The sequence below is a fragment of the Coenobita brevimanus genome, chromosome 89, assembly GCF_032717465.1.
Source record: "Coenobita brevimanus isolate Jiangsu-jjx chromosome 89, ASM3271746v2, whole genome shotgun sequence".
NCBI classification, from domain to species: Eukaryota; Metazoa; Arthropoda; class Malacostraca; order Decapoda; family Coenobitidae; genus Coenobita; species Coenobita brevimanus.
In genome coordinates this window covers 7,617,216-7,639,354 of record NC_137042.1, presented here as the reverse complement: position 1 = coordinate 7,639,354, position 22,139 = coordinate 7,617,216, and the positions used below count along the sequence as shown (strand labels likewise).

The window sequence follows — 22,139 nt, the reverse complement described above, 5'->3', positions numbered from 1 at the left end:
CTTGTACATGGAAAATATTATACCTCACTTCTAGTCCTCTGGCAGTCTACTGTATCATTATCCCATGCCAGTCTGCACATCTTCCAAATTCATTCAATTACTATACCTCTCTCTCGCTCTCTCTTTCTCTTCTCTCTCTCTTTTTTCATTCAATCCTACATTGCCCCATGAGGAGCATAGCAGCCCAGGGATAGGCAAGTTGGTCCTGACACTTACCCCTTGGATATAAACCTTCACTGGCTCAAGCCAACTGGAGCGCCTTAATTACCCACTAAACTACCAGGCGCCATAATCTGGTTATATGGTTACCACCCAGTGTAGTAAATGGTTTCCTGGTGTACAGGAAACCATTTGGCTGGACACTCAGTGGAGAGTCACCCACAGGCAGAAGGAAAAGGAAAGAATGAAGGAAAGAAACACAGAAAAGGGAGTGTAAAGTCACCTGTAGGCAGAAGGACATGGAAAGAATGAAGGAAAGACAGAAGAGGATGAAAGGAAAGAAGGATGGAGGAGAAGAAAGGGCAGACACCTGAGAGCAGCACTATATCGAGTGAGTGCATGGTGAGCGCCCCCATCTACCACAAAACATCTTCCTCATATTTCAGTATTTTACAACAAACTCCACCTGTCTCTGGTGATTTCCACATTTTTACTTCCTTCAGTGCCTCACACACTTAGGTCCAACTGATCCTTTCCCACCTTGTCCCTTCTCCCTGCTATTCCCTAACCATGTATCCTAGCATTTCCTTCACTCTGTACAATCAACTCCTTTCTGTTTACATTCAGTCAATTTGTCTTTCACTCCTTTACTACCTCTCCTAACATCCTCTCTTTCCTTTTTTGTCCTCTTTTTGAAACTGCTTATTACATTCCCTCCTCCTGACAATAAGGCTTCTTCCAAACACCTCATCCAGTTTTTTTTTTTTTTTAATGCTTTCCCTTATATTATCTTCATCTCTATCATCTTCTCAGCATACAACACACTTTAACACTCTCTATACCATTAGCTGTTTTCCATCCAGTCACCATATGCCTTCTCTTCTTTAAGAGCTTGTTTAGCCTCCTTACTCCACTTTTTTTTTTTTTCTTTCCCTCATCTGCTTACCTCCTCTCTTAACTCCACACCAACCTCACATAATGGACATATTTCTTCAGTGAACACCCTACTCATACTGTCCATTTCTGTCATCTGCTCCAAGTTATTTTTGTCAAGTGGATTCACAACTATCCTCCTGTACTCCTACTGTTTTCCCTCCCCCCACAACTTTTCTACTCCCTCTCTGCACCATCTGTTTCCATCTGCTTCCTCTACCTTTGTTCACTCATAGCTTCTGCTTCTGCATCACTGATAATACTACTCAACTGTCAGATGGCTACTGACACTCTCATACCAAGTACTGTATAGTCATCCCTTATTTTTCACGGGGGTTAGGTTACCAAAAATAAAAAGAATAGCTAAGACCACAAATACTCTTCATGAACTAGGAATACTCGTATACCCCTCATGGGATATGCTTTTCAATCGCTGTATAATGGTAAGTTTATGGAAGCCAGCTGCTGTCACTGAATTGTACATAAAATATACAGTAATGGAATAATAAATCAACTGCAGTTTAAATTTGCTTTGAATTTATATTAGTACAAAAATGAAAATGATATGGATATATAATACAAGTACAGTAGAGTGGTATGTACTGTAATGTTTACATTTGGTACTTGCCATTCAAATGCTGTTGCCTCATCTCATTCCTCTTCCCTGTCTCCCCTACTGTTTGTGCTTTAGATTATGTTGGTGCTGATGAGATGATAAGGTGATAAAGTGATGATGATGCCTTTGATGATGATGGTGAGCTGATAATGTAATGATGATGCAATGATAATGTGACGATGATGAGACAATAATGTGATGATAATATGAAATGACAATGTGATGATACTGTATGAGATGATAATGCATCTGATGATGATGATGTTAAGATTAAAATTCAATGAGAAGGTAATGATAATGATGATGATGATGATCATGACGATGATGATGATGATGATGCATCTGAAGATGATGATGGTGAGATTACAATACAATGATTATGTGATGATGATGATGAATCCGATGATTATGACGGTGAGATTACAATACAGTACAATGATGATGATGATGATGATGATAATGGTGAGATTATCATACAGTACAATGATGTGATGATGATGATGATGATGATGACGGTGGTGGAGGTGAGATTACAATACAATGATAATGTGACGACGATAATGATGATGGTCATCATAATCATGATGATAATTAATGTACGAGTGTCCTTCATTTGCCTACAAGCAAGAGAGGAAGCAAGGGAGGGTGGCAGGGAATCATCATCAGAGGATGTGGAAGGGACTGGGTGAGAATCCGAGGGGCAAGAGAGTGAAGTCAAAAGCTCCAATGGCTGGAGGTTGAAGTCTGAGGGCTTGGGATGTGCGATGCAGAGTTAAGCATCACAAACGAAAATTCACTTTCACAAATGCAAATCTGCAAACTCAAACCATTATCTTCCACAACCACAAATCCGCAAACTTCTTGAAATTTGCGGTTCAGCAAATTTTAACGAAAACCATCTATAACCCTTTCAGTACCATGGCATCAGTTTATTTTTATTCTGGATACCATCAGAGGATTTTATTAAGTTTAGGATGATATTTTTCATAATCAAGGGGTTAAAAATCATCTCTTGTTACTCATCCACTACAATTATATCTTTATTTACACTATTCTGACTAACAATAGGTGACTTAATGAAGTCTGGAAATTATCTGTACTACTGAATGGGATATATAAAATTATATTTATAGTAGAACTAAAATATGTATTTTAAATACTATTATATTAGTATATTAGACTGTTTTTACTACATAACAAGGGTAAATCATTCATTAGCTCACACTTGACAAGTTAACATACCAGTCCACCTCTATTCCTCGGCTTTAACCTCCTCAGTCCTGACTCCTCAGTCACAGTCTGACTCCTCCAACAATTGAGACAACTCCATCTAGAGCAGGTCCTTGTTGCCCTTCATAAAAACAAACTGCTCAAAGTTCTCAGAGGTCAGGTTGTTTTGCAGGCTGGTTTGCATTTGTGGAAGTACTGTTGCAAATGCAAAACTGGAAAGTTGCATAAAATTTGTCACAAATATAAATTTGCAAATGAAATCACACTTCCGCAATTGCAGACTTTGCAGTCAGCGGAAGTGATTGCGAGAGTGCCCAGCTCTGGTGTGATGACTGCACTGGGGCTGAGGGTGACTGTTTAATCCTCAAGATGAACACCATGAGGGGAAGCTGTGAGCGCTCTCACTAACTGTTTCTGGATCTCATAGTATGGCCTCACTGCTTCTTCAACCTTCCTCATTACTGTTAGCATTCTTTCATGAGAAGGGTCCTCATCCACAAAAAAAGGCTGTTGCAGCTTTTGTCTTTCTCAAACCCTTTCCAATACTTTCTAGAATCCATGTCTCTGGTTCATTTGCTTCCTTCTTCTTTTTAATCCTTCCTTTTCCTCTAATTCAACCAGCTCTGGCAGGTCACAGTTGGTGATCTTCCCAGTGTGGCCCAGCACTTCCTCCTGAATCTCCTCTGGTCAGAGGTCTCTAAAACCCTCATCCCCTACCTCCTTAACAAATGGTACAATGCGGCCAATTTCTGCCTGCATTGTGGGGAAGCCAGTTAAATTCTGTATGACTTGAGGCCACAGCTCTGTCCAGCATGAGTTTACACACCTCTGGGTCAGCTCATCATGGCACTCTGTGATGTAGGGTGATGTAGGTGATGCAGTCTAAATTGCTGAACTTCTCCCACAGCTCCCTTACACCTATTTCACTGCTCTTTCCTAGTCCCCATGAATTCTTTTGAAAGTGTAAGTTCCATACTCTTCCTGAACGACACCAATCACACCTTGATCAAGAGACTGAATGAGGGAGGTTGTGTTTCTAAACAAGAACACAATCTTCATGTTGTAATTTCGAAATTTCAGTAACTGAAGATGGACAGTGCAATTATCAAGGACAAGTAGGGTCTTGAATTTGATGCTCTGTTCCCGAAGGTACTGAACTTTATTGAATAAAATGGACGTGCAGCAAATAATGCCACAGTCATGCAGGGCTTTTTGTGGTGATAAAAAACAGGAAGAAGGTGAAAATGATTCTTGAGAAGTGCACAGGGTCACTTGGATATGCAAAGTACCACTGGCTTGATCATGTGCCCTGCAACATTACCATATAATACCAAAGACACTATCCATGACCACCGTGAATCCTGGTGCAGTTTCTACTTTGGAGATGTAGGTTTGATTAGGCATTTTTTTCACCACAATTCCATGTCATCCGCATAAAATACTTGCTCTGGACAATATCCTCTCTCCTTTACTAGTTTTGCAAACTCCATGGGGTAGGCCTTTGCTGCCTCATGGTCAGCCCCACCAGATTCTTCCATGATGTGAAAGTTATGGAAGTAATATCCCTTCTTTCCAAACCACTGCTTGCTAGCAACAAACTTCCTGCCTTCTTGCTTTCCTCATCTTCCTTCACTAGCATTGCACTTGTCAATTTCACTTTCACCTTTATACTAGCATTCTTTCTCTTCCTCCTCAAAATGCTTGTAGAGCTCTACGGTCTTCTTCTAGATAAATTTTTGGTCAACAGGTATATGCTGATGGTTCAGATATTCAATCCTGATGTTCAGGGCTACTTCCATTTTTAAAAAATTCAGGTCTCTAAATGCTGTGCCACCTTGGCAGCTGCTGGGGCACTAGCTTCAACAGTAGCATGACTTTTTTACTTTTTCTCTATATACCATACCATCAACTCACTGATGCCATACTTTTTTCACACTTGGGGTCATTCATACAACTCTAAAGTTTATCAAGTAATGCCACCTTTTCAACTAGTCACAACTCTCTTTCCTTGCTTAGGTACTTTTGTGGCATTACTAGACTTGGATGAGGCAGGCTGGGGATGCTTTGGAGCCATAATAACCAAATAAAAGTACACAAGTTTTACAGTTACACTGGCTTGCAGCAAGGCAACAAGAGCATGGAAAAAAAAAAAAAAAACTTTTGAAGGAAGTGTGGCAAAGTGTGCATGAAACACCTACTGGTCGGGTGCAAAAACTTTCATGGTATGTGACCTGAAATTCTAGCACCTAAAAAAAAAAAAAAAAAAAAAAAAAAAAAAATCCAAACAAACCAATACAAGTAACTGAATCCATGAAAAAGTGAATAATAAGGGATGACTATTATTTCTCTCTCTCTCTCTTTCTCTTTCTCTCTCATACACACACACAAGCGTGAAAATATCGAACTGAGGAGAAAACTAGAAGAAAGTAGTAATAAAATGGAGAAGGTGAGTAGTGTATTGGAAGAGCATAAGGCAAAGTGGGGACATGTAGAAGAAGAGCAAAAAGAAGTGGTCAGCTTAAGGGAAATCATTCAGGAAGAAAAGGATATGAACAAGAAAAAAATGGAAGAAAATGTAGTGAAAATACTGAAGAAAAAAGAGAAAACAGTGAAAGAAATGGTAGAAAGGAACAGATGTGTGGTAATATTTGGAAACAGGGAGGAGGAAGAAAAGGTTAGACCCATGAGACTCGAGAGAGACACGAACCTGGTGAGAAGAATACAGTACAGTATTAGGCAAGATTGATCCAGATGGAGATAAGTGGGAAAAAGAAACTGAGGAAGTAAGGAGGATAGGGCCTTAAAAGAAAGGGGAAACAAGACCAGTGAGAGTCAAGTTGTCATCAAAAAGTGTAGTAAATGATATACTGTACTTAAAGTGACCTGGAAACTAAGCAGAAAGGCAGGGATGGAAAATATTATAATAAGACTTGAATGATGCAGAAAGAGAAGTTTTAATATCATTGAAGGAACAAGTAATGGAAAAAAATGATAAGAGGACAGAGGAAGAATGTAAAACTTTTTTTTGGAGAGTGATGGATATGAAAGTAAGGATGTGGTATGTGAGGAAATAGAAGTGAAGGAAACTAAGGAGGATGGCTATGAAAGATCAGAAATTGAGGAAGTGGTACCGACGGAGAGAAGGAAAGAAGAGAGTATAAAAAACATCAAAAATAATCTGAAGGTGGCATATACTAATGTTGATGGTTTAATATCGGCAAGGCTTGAAATTAACGATTTCTTGAGGGAACATGAATCTGATGTCGTGTGCTTTGTAGAGATCAAGTTAAGAGAAGATATTGATGTTCATTTGGGAGATGGTAAATACAAACTGTGGAGAAGAGACAGAAAAGAAAAAACGGGAGGAGGAGTGATGATAGCAGTGAAGAATTAATCACAAAATCACAAAAATGAGAGAAGAGAAAGATTTGGGAGTGCTGGTCCAAGATAGTTTGTCACCTGAAAAACATATTAACAAGATAGTTAGAGAGACGTACAAACTCTTGACTAACATAAGAGTAGCATTTCATCATATGGATGAGGAGATGATGAAAAAATTGATAGTGGCCATGATCCGCTCCAGGTTAGAATATGCAGTGGTAGTGTGGTCCCCACACAAAAAGAAAGATATAAACAAGACTGAGGGAATACAAAGAACAGCAACCAAGATGGTCCCCAGTCTGGCAGATCTGTCGTACAGAGAGAGGCTGGAAAAGCTGGATTTGCCTTCCTTAGAGGAAAGGAGAAAGAGGGGAGACATGATTGCAGTGTTCAGGACCATGATAGGAGTAGATAAAATTGACCGAGAAGATCTATTTGTATGGGATATGAGAGAAACAAGAGGACACGGAATGAAATTGAAGAAGTCATGCTACTTGAAGGATATCATGAAATATAGCTTTCCTTATAGAAGTATAGACCTGTGGAATAGCCTGGACAAAGAGATCGTCCAGTCTAAAAACTTAAACGAGTTTAAAGCTAAATTTGACTTCCTGAGAAACAGCGATGGGAACCCAAGAGCACAGCACATTTCGTGTATATCACAATTAGGTATATTAGGTAAATACATAAATATTTGGAACAACTTAGACAAAGAGGTGGTGCATGCGAAAAACATTCGTGTGTGTAAAAGTAGACTAGATAAATGTGGATATGGAGACAGGACAACACAAGCATTGCTCAATTCCTGTATACTACAAATAGGTAAATACACACACACACACACACACACACACACACATGGTGTGTATTTCATAACAATGCACAATATACAGAATTTTCATGGTCAAAAACATAAAATAATTTCACAAGTCCTTCAGACAGGAATTGACACACATATTTTATAGTCCTGAATATGCAGAAAAGAGATACTAACCTTGGTTCAAAAAATGTTAATCGACAAATTGTTTGTGATACTAGTTGTTACCTACCAGGCCTGTAAGCCACAGGAATTTGGAGGGCCAGTCTGCTCTGTAGCCACTTGCCAATGCTCTTGAATTTGGCTCCCCCACCCACAATTAGGATGCTGCTGTACATCTTACGCTTCATTTCATCACTCTCTGAAGCAAATGCAAGAAATATGTTACAGCACTGTAGTCTGTTTCCTCAAAGCTGCATACAGGATCCACTACAATACAGGCACAAAGTGCCAAATATCAAAGTTAGTCTGTCTCATTACAGATGGATGTGGAGAGGCTGCACTAAAATAACTGGACAAAAATCAGAACAAAGCTGTTAGAATTATTTATAACCCTATTATTACAAATGAACTACCTCACCTACTAGTAAGAAGAAGCATTGCCTCCCTTGCACTATTTTACAGATACTTTTATGGCAAATGCTCAAAGTTGCATCCATTGCACCACCTCTCCATTCCTTCCCCCATGCAACACCGACATCCGGTAGTGCTCACGAATGGACTGTCGCAATGCCATATTGAAGAACTTCTCCTTACCAAAATTCTTTTATTCCTCGAACTGCATCTCTTTGGAACTTGCTTCCCCACAGTGGTTTTCCCCCCAAACTTTAACCTGCGGCTGTTCAAGTCCAATTGTTACAGATTTTTTTATGAATGAAGGATGCCAGTAATCTGGTGTATGGATTATTTTTTCAATTCATTTGTTTTTTTTCTTCCTCTGTTCTGCTGCTGTATACAAAAAAAAAAATAAATAAATAAAGAGGTCTAAGCAATTCAAGGTACATCATACCAAGTCTGCCTACTTACACATACATTACATACCATATTAAAGCCAATACAATACACCCATACACCATTATCCGGTGCATCGATAACCAGCACTTTGGTAGACTGATCACTAGAAAAAGGGGAACATTCCCACAATCTGAACAATCTGAATGTCTGTCGCCTCACTAGTCCGACACCCTGCCTCTCCAGTCCGACACCTCATCTCTCCCTAGGTTTGAAACAAGGCTCTCCTGGTCCTCCCTTCTTCCCTCCATCCCCTCTCTTCTCGCCCTTCCCATCCCTCTTCATTCCCATCCTTCTTTCATTCCCCACCACACTCAGCACTGCCAGGCATGTCTCCCTCTCTTCCCCCATCCCTGGTTGTCTCCCTCTCTATCCCCCCACCCTCCCCCACCCCCACTTGTCTCTCGTATGTGTGTGTGTGTGTGTGTGTGTGTGTGTGTGTGTGATAGTGGCGAGTGAGTGAGTGAGTGGTGAGTAAGTGAATGGTCAGTGAGTGAGTGAGTGAGTGAGTGTGCAAGTGAGAGGTGAGTCAGTGAGTGAGTGGTGAGTCAGAAAGTAAGTGACAGTGAGTGAGACCTGGGGGGGGAGATAGGGTTGTTTGTTTTTTTTTGCCTCCTTCCCTGTGTCCCCACCCTCCCCCACCCCTGCTTCATTCCCTCCCCCATCTCCCTCCCTCCACCATCCCCTGCCCTTGTCCACCCACTGCCCTCCCCAACTCCCTGCTTGGTGCATGGTCTTCAGCCTGCCTGGCTGTTTAGTTGCCCTGACTGCAAGTCCCACCACCCCACTCTTCTGCATTTGATGTTTGATGTGCCATTTTTTTGCAATAGCATTGTTTATGAGGATAATAACATTACCTATGGTGTTTCTGTGTCAGTCTCTATTGACTGAATAAGGTATATGAGAGTTTGAGTTTGGGTCTGGAATGCACCTCTGGCTTTTCTTCAGTATCTTATGGGGAAAACTGCTTAGATATCCGACATACCCGCTGACCAAACACTCCCACTCATACACAACAATGCTGGATAACTGGGTATGGGTGTACATGAAATGTCGAAGCTACAGTAGTCTATCTCTTTTATATATTCAAACTGAAGTCAATATAATACATGGAATCTCAGCATTCTGTTAGCCTGTCTCCTAAAACGAAGTAAATAAATGGAATACCAGGGTCAGTCTGTCTCCTGCAGGCAATACAATACAAAGAAGATCAGAGTCAGTCTGTCTCCTCAAAGATATTGCATACAATATACAAACCATGAATTCTCAACACACCACTTCTGATACCTATTACTTTTTACTCCTCAACATCCACAATGGCTATGCAACATGTGTGCATTACAACCATACTATCACCTGCAGACTGCTACTGTGCAACACACATCAATTACAGGCATACTTGAATCATCATCATCATCAGCAGCACACTTGAAAACAAGACAAAACTAGTACTGTATCAGATATAAGAAGAGTAACTTACAAAACTTAGTGAGGAAGAAGTGGGATAATTCCCCAGTCTTGCTAAAGCTGTACTCCATCCATCATCCAATCCTACACTGCCCCATGAGGAGCGTAGGAGCCCGGGGCTAGGCAGTTGATCCCGACATTTAAGATGAGAGTGACCAGCCTCACTCATCCCTGAGTGGCATTACATGAGCAATCAACCCCAACCTCCCCTTGGATATAAACCTTCACCGACTCAATCCGATTGAGCACAATAATTACCCACTGAACTACCAGGCGCCAAAATTTGGTTATATGGTTACCACCCAACGTAGTAAATGGTTTCCTGGTGTACAGGAAACCATTTGGCTTGTCACTCAGTGTACAGTCACCCATAGGCAGAAGGAAGAGGAAAAAATGAAGGGAAGAAAGACAGAAGAGGGAGTGTAAAGTCACCCATAGGCAGAAGGACAGGGAAAGAGCGAAGGAAAGAAAGACAGAAGAGGATGGTAGGAATGAAGGATGGAGGATAGGAAAGGGCAGACACCCGAGAGCTGCACTACATTGAGTGAGTGGATCGTGAGTGCCTCCACCTACCACATAAAGCTGTACTACAAGAAGCAAGTAATTTTCTCCAATAATCTTAAAAGAATACCAGTATCTAGTATAACACTATATTACTTAACACTATATTACATGAATTATGAAATTAACATGTCAATGGAGTTCAGCACAAAAAAAAAAAAAAATCATACTTACGACATCTATCAATAGAAGTTAGGATGGCTTGTTCCAATGATAAAAGTTTATCTGTGGTGGAGAAAGTAGAAGATGAATCACGGATGGAGGAGGAAGGTACAGAGGTAGAGGAAGAAGGAAGAACCTGTGATGGGGGAGGAGGGAGGGGCTGGTCATCCACTACAATATCCTCATCTGCTCCTTCACCTCCCTCTCCACCACCAACCTCCATGGCTTCTGCTGCCTCCCTTCCCCCTCTTCTCTGCAAAACAATGTGAAAACTATTGTGAAAAAACATTGTTTTAAAAAAACAATGAAGTCTCAGATCCTAACACAGGAACTCATCACCTTCACTCAAAGCCTACTTCACAATAATACAAATAAGGTAAAAAAGATCCCAAAATAAAGACTATTTGCCTTAAAAAAAAAAAAAAAAAAAAAAAAAAAGAGCAAGGCCACAGCCGAGGTTTTCCGTCTCCTTTAGGAAAGTGGTAAAGGACAGTGGTTACAAATTAGATGTTCAGTATGGACAAAGCTGGTCTTTTTGGAAACTCCTTCCCTTTTCCACCTTCCTGATGAAGGAAGAAAGCTTGACATGCTGGTACAAAGCCTCCTAAGAGTGCCTTACCTTTCCGTACTGCTGTAGGGAAATGGAAGGTAAAGCCTTTGGTGATTCATAAGTTTGCAAACCCAAGGGAGCTGCAGCATGAAAATGTACAGTGGTTGGGTATTCATTGGATGAGTAATTCTAAGGGGTGGGCGATGTCATCATGTGTGCTGGAGTGGTTCAATTAAATTTTTATCCCCAATGCTGAGACGCAATGCAGAGAGAAAAATCTCTCTTTTAAAGTGGTCTTGGTTATGGACAGTTGTCTAGGCAACCTGCAACATCATCCACCCACTGAGGCTGTTTTCACACCCAACATCACTAGTGCTGTTCAATCTCTTGACCAGGTCATCAAGACCTCTAAGGGGTTATACAGTACAGTACAATACTACACACACACCTATGAAGCTATGAGAGCACTGGTTGACCAAGGTACTAAGGTGGCAGCAACGGCATTGGAGGACTGGGCAGGCCCTTAGGGTCTTACTAACATCTCTGGCAACAACCTTCAGGCGACGACAATAAAACAGTTCCAGGTGTATAATATTAAACATGCAATAAAAAAAAAAAAAAAAAAAAAAAAAAATGTCGCTGCCTGGGACAATATTAGCAAGGAGGCTATTCAGCACAGGTGATGGATGCTGCTATTTCACATTTATCCCATTGTGTTTGCAAACATCACTCACAGATGAACTGTGCCAAGCAGCAAAGGTGGCTCAGCAAGTGCCAGGGAGGGGTTTGCTCCCATCACTTGTGATGACATCCTTTGCTTTACTGACACTACTCCCGAAATTATGACTGCCAGCCTCATCAAAGAGAAGAGGATGAGGAGTGTCAGGCTACACAGCAGGTGCCAGAAACAGCCAAACCACATGTCGAGGGGTTCACCTATTAGCAACTGAGCCAGGTACTGTACTGGAAAATGCCGATCAACTGAATGACACCCTAAAAATGGCTGTGCACAACACAGATAAGCTGTATTCCCTCCCGAGTGAAACGGAATGCATCTTATGGGAGCAGAGGGAGCAGCTTGTGAAGAAAATTAATGGGTCATCCCAAACCCTCATCACCTGCTACCTTGTCCCAGCCCCAGCCCTGATGACTGTCCCACCATCTCAGTCCCCCCAGCCTAGCTTCTCCACAGTGTCCAACTCCCTAAGACATGCCAACGACAACTTGGGGAGTGACTATGAAGGGTATCAGGTCTAGCTTCAGCCCAAGCAGGATTTGAGGCACAGCTCATCCCCCCCTCTTCTAGCCCCTCAGCCTCGGATACCCCCTTCCCTGACACCCAAACATCAGTCTGTCCCCTGTCATGTCTAAGTGATCACCATTTGTTTACCACTTTGTATGTACACTAAATGACCATTATTTATGCCCGGTGATGTTCTCAGATGTTGTATGTGTACTACAATGAATGTTAGATATAATCAGGAGGAGGTAAAAATTTTTCAAGAGGGCCAATGAGGGGACATCGCGAAATTTTAAGATTTCACCATACTAATTAGCCATGTTGCATGGGTTTCAATGGCACAACTTGCGCTTTTAGATTTGCTCAGTAAAATTCCCAGGGGCATATTAGCTGCCCAAATTGAGGGTCTGCTGTAGTTTATATAAATTATTCTTCCAAGATAATCATTAGCCTCTTATATTACCTTTACAAATCTCTTTTTGAGTTTCTTACTCTCAATGTATTGCCTCCTTTTTCACTTGAACCTCCTTACAGCAACAACTCTAGCCATTTTTTTACTTTTCCCAATGATTTTCAAATTCCACATTCCATCAAACAGTACCTTTTTTGCTAGTTGCCACCCTCACACCACCACACAGCAGATTTAGGATTCCTAACCATGCACTCCTATTTGCTCCCAATTTACTGACCAACTACTCTACTTCTTTAAACTCATACTGTACTCATTTCCCATTGCTTTGCATCTCAGCTTCTCCATTTTAATTATTTCAATCTGAGTACAGATATTCCTCTCGCCCTTTATTCTGTACATGTCTCTCAGTTTTACCTTCCACACCAAAATGATACAACAAACCCTCAACATCATCCTCTCACTGCCCATGTATCAATAGCAATCTATGCCATCTTTTTCTCTACAAGCACATAATGAATCCATTCAATGTTCCCTCCAATCTCCCTGTGCTGCTTATATTCATGTGTATTTTTTTTGTACTTGAAATTGCTGCAGTAGTAGCAATAGCAGTAGCTGCAGCTCCAGGCTCATCTGAATGTGAACATGGTTGACTGCAGACTGAAGTTACCCTTCTTCTGATGCCCACCATCCTCTTTTGGGGGGATAGAAAGGAAACTGAGGGATGTTTGTTTAACCAGGCAGTGGAGCTATATGATCATATCAGTGTACCTATGTGAGAGTATCCTTCTCCAGCATCACTTAAAATGGTTATGAACTACTGATGCAGAGCCTTCTTTCCTAACCTTTCTCCCTTGACAGTGCAAAATGACCAGTTTCATCATTTACAGGCTAATGTCAAATCTATCTAAAGCTACTGCAAATTGACTTAGGACCTCCCCGACAAGGTATTCAAAAACACAGAAATCATAGTATATCACAATGTTTGTTCATGAAATGCCATTCATTAATATGAAATCATGTTTCCCTTATTTTTCAGGACCAGTTGGATGCATTTTGGCATGGAATCACTTAGATCTCTAAAGTAATTCAAGGACATTTCTTTGCACCAAACATTTGTCAGTTCAGTCTTGAAGTTGTCCAGAGTGAATGTCTTCTCTGCCATGATTTTCTTCTTTGCCCAGCAGGTTGCTATCGGATTTAGATCCGGACTGTTGCCAAAAAAGTCGAGGACTTCAATCCGATTATCCTGAAGCAATTTTATCACCTTTCTTGGCTTGTGACATGGAGCTGAATCGTGCATGAAAAAGTCACACCCATGAACAGCAAAAAAGTTTAACAAATGATCTTTCAGAACTCGAATGTGCCGGCCACCATTCATCATCAAGTTCTAGGGAAGAAAGTAGACACCTCCCCTTCCCATTTTCCCTGAGAAACACCCCCATACCATTACTTAATGTGGGTGCTTAACAGTCGGCACCGTGTAAGCAGGGTCATATCGACTACAGGAGGCAGGGCAACAAACCTTGGCAGAATGTACCTGGAACACTTGAAATGTGCTTTCATCGGAAAACATAACTTTTCTCCACTCATCTGATGTCCAGTGTGCACACTTCTTGGCAAATTGAATGCGCTGCTTCTTCATGCGGTCAGTAAGAAATGGTTTCTTGGCTGCGGTGCGGCTTGGCAAACCCAACTCCTGCAAGCGGTGCTGGATAGTTCGGATTGAGACGTCTTTTAACAGCGGGAATGCACTCTCTTCAATGCTGCTGCTGTCAATCAAGGATTCTTGATTACTTCCTCTTCAGATGCGTATCTGTACCTCTGGAAGTCGTCCTCTTCTTTCCACTGCCATGCTTGTGCTCTGGTACAACATCAGTTGGCAGGCCATGCGCTGCAGCAACTATCTTCGTGACGGTCAACTTTGCATGTCCAGTACGTTCACAAATTGTGTTGATAGGGACATTATCCTGCCTCCATGCAATGATACGGACCCCCTCATCCCTTGAGCAGTACTTTCCAGGCATGATAACTTGACTCTAGGAAAATAACAGGGCAAACAGTAATGCATAAGAAAAAAAGAGGGAGGTGCAAGCTTGGAGCAATGGGAACATATACTCCCACTCTCACTTCTGGGAAGCACTGACGTGCTGAGTGTTTCACCACCTCCCGCCAACACCAGAGGAGTTGCCAGTTAATTCTTGCCCCAAAAATTCACTTGGTAGAGGTGGAAATACAAAGCAAAGACAGACAACTCTTCCAAAGCAATTCTGTGTGTAGGTCCTGAGTCAATTTGCAGTGGGTGTATGTCTTCCATCACAAACACCCTGTAACACCAGGGCATTTGTTCTATCAATCAATCGCGCTGCTCTCAAACTCTGTCCTACTCTTCTTACCTCTATCATTACAATGCTTGTATCTGATGATCAGTGCCATTTTTACCATCTTAAGCTTGCTATTAATGAACTATGTTGCTTTTACAACTTATGCTGATCTCTCTGAGGTATTCATTTATTCATCCTTCAATTCTATGGCATGTTGCCCCACGAGAAGCATAGAAGCCTGGGGCTAGGCAAGTTGGTCCTGACATTTAAGATAAGAGTGACCACCCTCACTCATCCCTGAGTGGCATTACATGAGCAATAAACCCCAACCACCCATTGGATATAAACCTACACCGGCTCAATCCGATTGGAGCGCAGTAATTACCCACTAAACCACCAGGCACCAAAAATTGGTTATATTGGTTACCACCCAGCATAGTAAATGGTTTCCTGGTGTACAGGAAACCATTTGGCTTGTCACTCAGTGTAGAGTCACCCATAGGCAGAAGGAAGAGGAAAGAATGAAGAAAGAAAGACAGAGGAGGGAGTGTAAAGTCACCCGTAGGCTGAAGGATGAGGAAAGAATGAAGGAAAGAAAGACACATGAGGATGGAAGGAAAGAAGGATGGAGGAGAGGAAAAGGCAGACACCCAAGAGCAGCACTACATCAAGTGAGTGGATGGTTAGCGCCCCCACCTACCGCATAAATTCTCAAGAAATAAGTAGTCATGATTAACCCCTTCAATCCAGTGATCTTTTATTAAGTTAATTCTTGCTACATCCTGGATTCACATTTGGGAAACCTCTTGTAATGACAAGCTTCCCTAAGGCCTCTCCAGTTCAAGGAGTGTGACCAAATCTGAATAACATTATCTGAAGATAGCATGAATAAAGTGAAAAATACATAATCGGACTGAAGGGTTATGGTGACTGACTAAGGAGAGACTGTCCGTTCGATAGTTTATGAACTGTGCTGGTGCTAGAACTTACAATGTTCTCTCTTGGGTAATTCTCATCAAATCGATCATCATGATTTTTATTAATGAGCCACATTGATATTACAACTTACACTGGTCTCTCTCAGATAACTTTCATCAAATGGGTCATCTGGATCGCCAGGGTTCGGTTTCTGTGTGACAACAGCCTTTGGGCCAGTCAGACGTAACAGGTCTGGGTAGAAGAGGCTGAGCGGGGCCAGAAGAGCTTCATCTCCCATTTGCACTGTGTAAGATGATGGCACCTCACCAGGAGTATGCACACTGAATGTCTTCTCCTGGGGACCACATTCATTCTGAAAAATGACAGCTGACACATAACATATATACACATGCGCAATGAAGGTCATCTGGGGACTAAACTTATTCTGACATGTGACTACATCAATGAGCACACTTTAGCAAAACTTACATTTTCTCACACCTATACATACATATATTCTGTACATACACATGTACTGTACAATGAGCAGTTTCTCCTTGGGACCACATATTCTGACAACAAACAAATGAAAATATTTTACCAACATACTCCATATCTAACAAGTATGCTTACATATATACAAACATAAATTCTTTAGTGAAACTAAAATAGTGCATACCATACCTAGAAAAAACCTGGGTCTAACATCTGACTAAGGGTGGTTTTAAAAACCCATTTATGATATATGAACTGTAAAATATTGCCTAAGGTAAGTAACTGTATATGAACACTGAATATCTTCTCCTGGAGACCACACTCATTCTAAAAAATGACAATTGACAGTTGCCTTAACCCTTCAGTCTGATGACATATTTTTCACTTAAAAGCCTCAGGAGATATAGGAGTGAGGCTAGTCACTGACCTGATAAATATGATTATATATGAGTGCACTGTCCCATATGATTGGCTGAAAAGTGTAATCATAAATGTGTACAAGGGGAAGGGTGATGCCCTGGAAAGAGGACATTTCTATCTACTGCCAGATGCCAATATCCCGTAAGGGAATAAAGATCAGCAACAATACGGTACTTATTCAGTCAACAAGATGATGCAGTTTTTATATTAATATTGCTAACACTAATCAATTTTATTCAGATTAGAATGTCTGGTTGAAGGCAAAATGTTAATATATATGAAATCCTCTGATTCATGGGGTAAACGGGAACTGACCAGGTTCACATGACAGAACTGGTGCTTAAGCTTAGTAAGCAGCATGGCATCCAACTTCCTACTTGGCTGCACAGGGTGAGGGAATCCACACTTGCGCAGCAGCCAGCACAAAACCTGCGTCACATCTCCACCACCATATTCCAGGCGCAGCTTGTATACAGAAAAAATGATTTTACACAGTATTATAAAACTTACCAGGAAAACATATTCATGCAATAAGTATTATTTCAGTAACATCACCCTAATCCTGTACAGTAACATGATGAGTGACAGTGTACTTACTCTAGTGGCTGGGTGAGAGATGGCATCTTCCACACATGACACTGAGGTTTTCTGGTCACCAACGTCCACTACACATGCATATCCCAAACCTGCACCAAAAGTTGCAGCCACATGATCCTGGGGAGACAGAATGGCAATAAATAACCAATATACATACATACATATAGGCCTATATACATACAGTACATGCATATGTATAAGCCTATAAACATACATATATAGATACAGGCCTATATACATACATACATACATCTATCTATTGCCAGACACCTTAATCTCTTAAGGGATGGCCAAAAACAAATTCCCTCCATGTCGCCTTGTCCTCTGCCATTTCACTGCCCTCCTCCCAGCTCACATCCCTCTCTCTCATACACTTCTCCACTCCACCCTTCCATCTCATCCTTGACCTCCCCCTCCCTCTCCCCACCTCCACTTCACTCACATACACTCTCCTCATTAGTCTCTCATTCTCCACCTTCTCAACATGGCCAAATCACCTTTGTGTATTTCTCCTAACATTTTCTATCACATCCACATCCACACCACAACGCTCCTGCACTTCCTCATTTGTCAGTCTGTCTCTTTTTGTAACTCCACATGCTCCTCTCAAGTAACTCATTTCTACTGCTCTCACTCTTGATTTGTGTCTTTCCAACAAGGTCTATGCTTCACTTCCATATGTTAGAGTTGGTATCACAATCCTGTCATGCGGCGACTTTTTTACTTCCATGCTCACTTCCCTGTTTCTTATCACTGTTTTCAAAGGACCAGCATCCTTTCTTCCTTGTTGTACCCTTTCAAGCACTTCACCCTCCAAACATCCATCCTTACTCATCACATTACCCAAGTACTTAAATGCAATCACATTTTCCATTTCCTCATCATCCAACCTCACCGTATATTTAGTGACTTAATTTCTCTAGAAGACCATAACTTTACTCATTCCTATATTCACCTTTAGATTCCAATTTTTACATACTCCCCTACTCATTTACCGAACCTTGCAGTTCCCCTTCATCTTCACATAAAAATACAGTACGTTTCATCTGCAAACAACAGTACAGGGAGCTTCCAAACACTTCCCTCTCTCATTAGGGCCACTCCAACATACATACATACATATGTATATATACATATATAGTGTTGTAGGTGAGGGTGCTCACCATCCACTCACTTGATGTACTGCTGCTCTCAGGTGTCTGCCCTTTCCTCTCCTCTATCCTTCTTTCCTTCCATCCTCTTGTGTCTTACTTTCCTTCGTTCTTTCCTCATCCTTCTGCCTACGGGTGACTTTACACTCCCTCTCCTGTCTTTCTTTCCTTCATTCTTTACTCTTCCTTCTGCCTGTGGGTGACTCTCCACTGAGTGTCCAGCCAAATGGTTTCCTGTACACCAGGAAACCATTTACTATGGTGGGTGGTGACCATATAACCAAATTTTGGCACCTGGTGGTTTAGTGAGTACTTACGGCATTCCAATTGGATTGAGCTGGTGAAGGTTTATATCCAAGGGGAGGCTGAGGTTTAATGCTCACATAATGCCACTCAGGGATGAGTGAAGCTGGTTACTCTCATCTTGAATATCAGGACCAACCTACGCTCTTTATGGGGCAACGTATGATTAGATGATGAATGAATGAATGAATGAATGAATGAATGAAATATATATATATATATATATATATATATATATATACAGTAGAACCTCTTTGGTCCGGACCCCTTTAATCCGGACTTCTGTTAATTCGGACAAAATTTAAAAATAATAAGCTCCAAAAATATGTTGAAAGTAATTCTAAAGTCATTTTCAGTATCGGCGCGGAAAGCGATCATCATTCGTTTAGTCTTGGATCACGCTAGGTTTCAACATGGGCGCCTGTTTAAACACATGCTACCATTCGTTCCATCAACTAGTTCACCAACCATTTATATTTTTACGCTGTATTTCAAAAGTTAATTCTCCTTACCATGCCCCTTAATGCAAGTGTAGCTTCTGCAATGAATAAAGGTGTTGAAAGGAGGAGTTTGCTTACACAAAAATGGGTCAGAATATTCTGCAGTGTTTAGTGATTACTGTAGGTTATTTTTTGTACTCAAATGTACTTTACTTGTACATCAAACATTAGCTTCTTGCCCATATGGACGTTATCAATATGCCAAAGATGACAATGTATTTTTTGCCTACATAAGTTTTATTTTTATTCCAAATATTACACTTAACTAATTAATTTATTTTTTTGCCTGCGCGGGCCTTATTCACTTACTACAATTTAAAATGTAGGCTAGTTTCTTGTCATGGCCTTACCTGTAAATTATGCAATACAAAACTATCGTACATGATTAGTTTGGTTATTTTAGTATCCTTTCATCTTTTGCAGTTATGTAGGGTTGACATATGCCACATATGTTAATAATTAACAAACATACCATATGTAGATAGTTTTTGGTATGAACTGGAGATTACCTTGATGGTCCGGACAATCTGCTAATTCGGACAACCCTTCCCCCCATATAGTCAGAATGAGAGAGGTTCTACTGTATATATATATATATATATATGAAAGGTAAAGTTGGGAATGTGAAGGTGGATGGAATAGTTGGTGAGTGGGGTGTGCCTGCTGAGATAGATGAGAATGGGAGTGCGTTAGTGGACATTTGTGCTGGGAGGGGGTTGGTGATAGCCAATACCCTCTTCAGGCATAAAATGATCCACAGGTATACATGGCGAGTGATGAGAAGGGTGGGTGGTGAACTGAATGAAAGGAAGGCAATGATTGATTATATGTGTGTGGATGAAAGGATGCGAAGATGTGTAATGGATGCAAGAGCTTATAGAGGCTGGAGGAGTGGACTTTCTGACCACTACTTGGTGGTGGCCAGAATTAGAATTCAAGTAAGATGGAGGAATAGAAGAAGAGAAAGACGAGAGGAAGGAGTAGTTGCAAGGAGAGTGGAAAGGTTACAAGAGGATGAGAAAAAGGCAGAGTATAAGAGAGAAGTGGAGAAACGATTGGGCAAATATGAATTGGAGCAGATGGGAGACATGGAAGGTGTGTGTAGGATATTTACAGAAGAAATATGTGCAGCATGTGAGGTGGTGTGGAAGGAAGAGAAGACGGAGGGGGGTGCAAGGAACAGCGTGGTGGAAGAGGTGAGACAGGCTGTGGCACAAAAGAAGAAAGCATACAATGAATGGATGAGAAATAGGGGCGTGGAAGAAGTTGAGAGGTGGAAGAGAGAGTTATACGTAGAAAGAAAGAGAGAGGTGAAAAGATTAGTAAGAGAGAGTAAGAAGAGAGTGGATGAGGAATTTGGAAGGAATTTGAGTGTAAAGTGGAGGAACTGTAAGAAAATGTTCTGGAAAGAGGTGAAAAGAGTAAGGCAGGGTGGAAGTGAAGTTAGCAGGGGAGTGAAAGATAAAAATGGTAGATTACTAGTGGAGAAGGGAGAAAAAGTGAGCAGATGGAGAGAACACTTTAAGGAATTGTTGAACATAGAGGATGGAAGTAATGCGAGTATAAGTGGCTGGGGAATGGCTGGGAGAAGGAGGGAGGTGAGAAGACAGGAAGAAATCAGTAGGATAGAAGTTGTGGAAGCAATGAAGAAAGTTAAATCAGGGAAAGCCCCAGGAATTGATGGAGTGTGTGGTGAAATGCTGAAGCATGGGGGAGAGATAGTAGTAGAATGGATGTGGAAGATGTGCAGATTGGCCTGGGAGGAAGGTAGAGTCCCGGAGGATTGGAAGTCAGGTATAATTATTCCCTTATACAAGGGAAAAGGGGAAAAAAAAAGTGTGTGGTAATCATAGGGGCATTTGTCTTCTTAGTATGATAGGAAAAGTGTATGGTAGGATTCTTATTGACAGAGTTAGAGAAAGAACAGAGAAATTAGTTGGAGAAGAACAGGGAGGCTTTAGCAAGGGAAGAGGTTGTGTAGATCAGATATTCATTCTTAGATCTTTAGTGGAAAAGTTTCTAGAGAAGGGAAAGAAGTTGTATGCGGCTTTCATGGATTTGGAGAAAGCATATGACAGGGTGGATAGACAAGGATTGTGGAAAGTGTTAAGAATATATGGAGTAGATGGGAAGTTGTTGAATGCTGTGAAGAGTATGTATGATGGTGCGAAGGCTGCAGTGCGTGTGGATGGTGAACTAAGAGAATTTTTCTCTTTGAAAGTTGGGTTGAAACAGGGATGTGTCATGTCTCCACGGTTGTTTAATCTGTACATGGATGGGGTAATAAAAGAGGTACAAGGTAGGGTAGTGGATGTTGGAGTGGCCCTGGTGAGAGAGGATAGTGTTTGGAAACTCCCTGTACTGTTGTTTGCAGATGATACTGTGTTGTTGAGTGAAGACGAAGGGGAGCTGCAAGGCTTGGTGGATGAGTTTGGGAGAGTGTGTAAGAAATGTAATCTAAAGGTGAATGTAGGGAAGAGTAAAGTGATGGTCTTTGAGAGAGGTGAAGTCGGTGAATGTACAGCGAGGTTGGATGGTGAGGAATTGGAAAATGTGAGTACTGTACGTTTAAGTACTTGGGTAGTGTGATGAGTAAGGATGGAGGTTTGGAGGGTGAAGTGCTTGAAAGGGTACAGCAGGGATGAAAGGTTGCTGGTTCTTTGAAAGCAGTGATAAGAAACAGGGAAGTGAGCATGGAAGTGAAAAAGTTACTACATGACAGTATTGTGATACCAACTCTAATGTACGGAAGTGAAGCTCGGACGCTGTTGGAATGACACAAGTCAAGAGTGAGAGCAGTGGAAATGAGTTATTTAAGAGGAGCCTGTGGAGTCACATGGAGAGACAGGCTGACGAATGAGGATATAAAGGAGCGTTGTGGTGTTGATGTGGATG

At 41.3% G+C, this 22,139-nt stretch overlaps 1 protein-coding gene across 2 annotated transcripts in view; it reads right to left on the bottom strand.

The window, feature by feature from the left end:
• The window catches only part of Arp8 (Actin-related protein 8), a 189,480-nt gene that overhangs the window by 4,385 nt on the left and 162,956 nt on the right, over nucleotides 1-22,139 (bottom strand). Inside the window, exons 6-10 of one of the 2 annotated variants that reach the window (XM_080281421.1) lie at nucleotides 17,291-17,407; nucleotides 17,009-17,158; nucleotides 15,930-16,151; nucleotides 10,350-10,590; nucleotides 7,369-7,497 (exon numbers count right to left, since the gene is read on the bottom strand). In XM_080281421.1, coding sequence (XP_080137547.1) covers nucleotides 7,369-7,497; nucleotides 10,350-10,590; nucleotides 15,930-16,151; nucleotides 17,009-17,158; nucleotides 17,291-17,407 — 859 coding nt within the window. The remainder of the gene's footprint in view (nucleotides 1-7,368; nucleotides 7,498-10,349; nucleotides 10,591-15,929; nucleotides 16,152-17,008; nucleotides 17,159-17,290; nucleotides 17,408-22,139) is intronic. The other variant, XM_080281422.1, reaches the window with a different exon arrangement.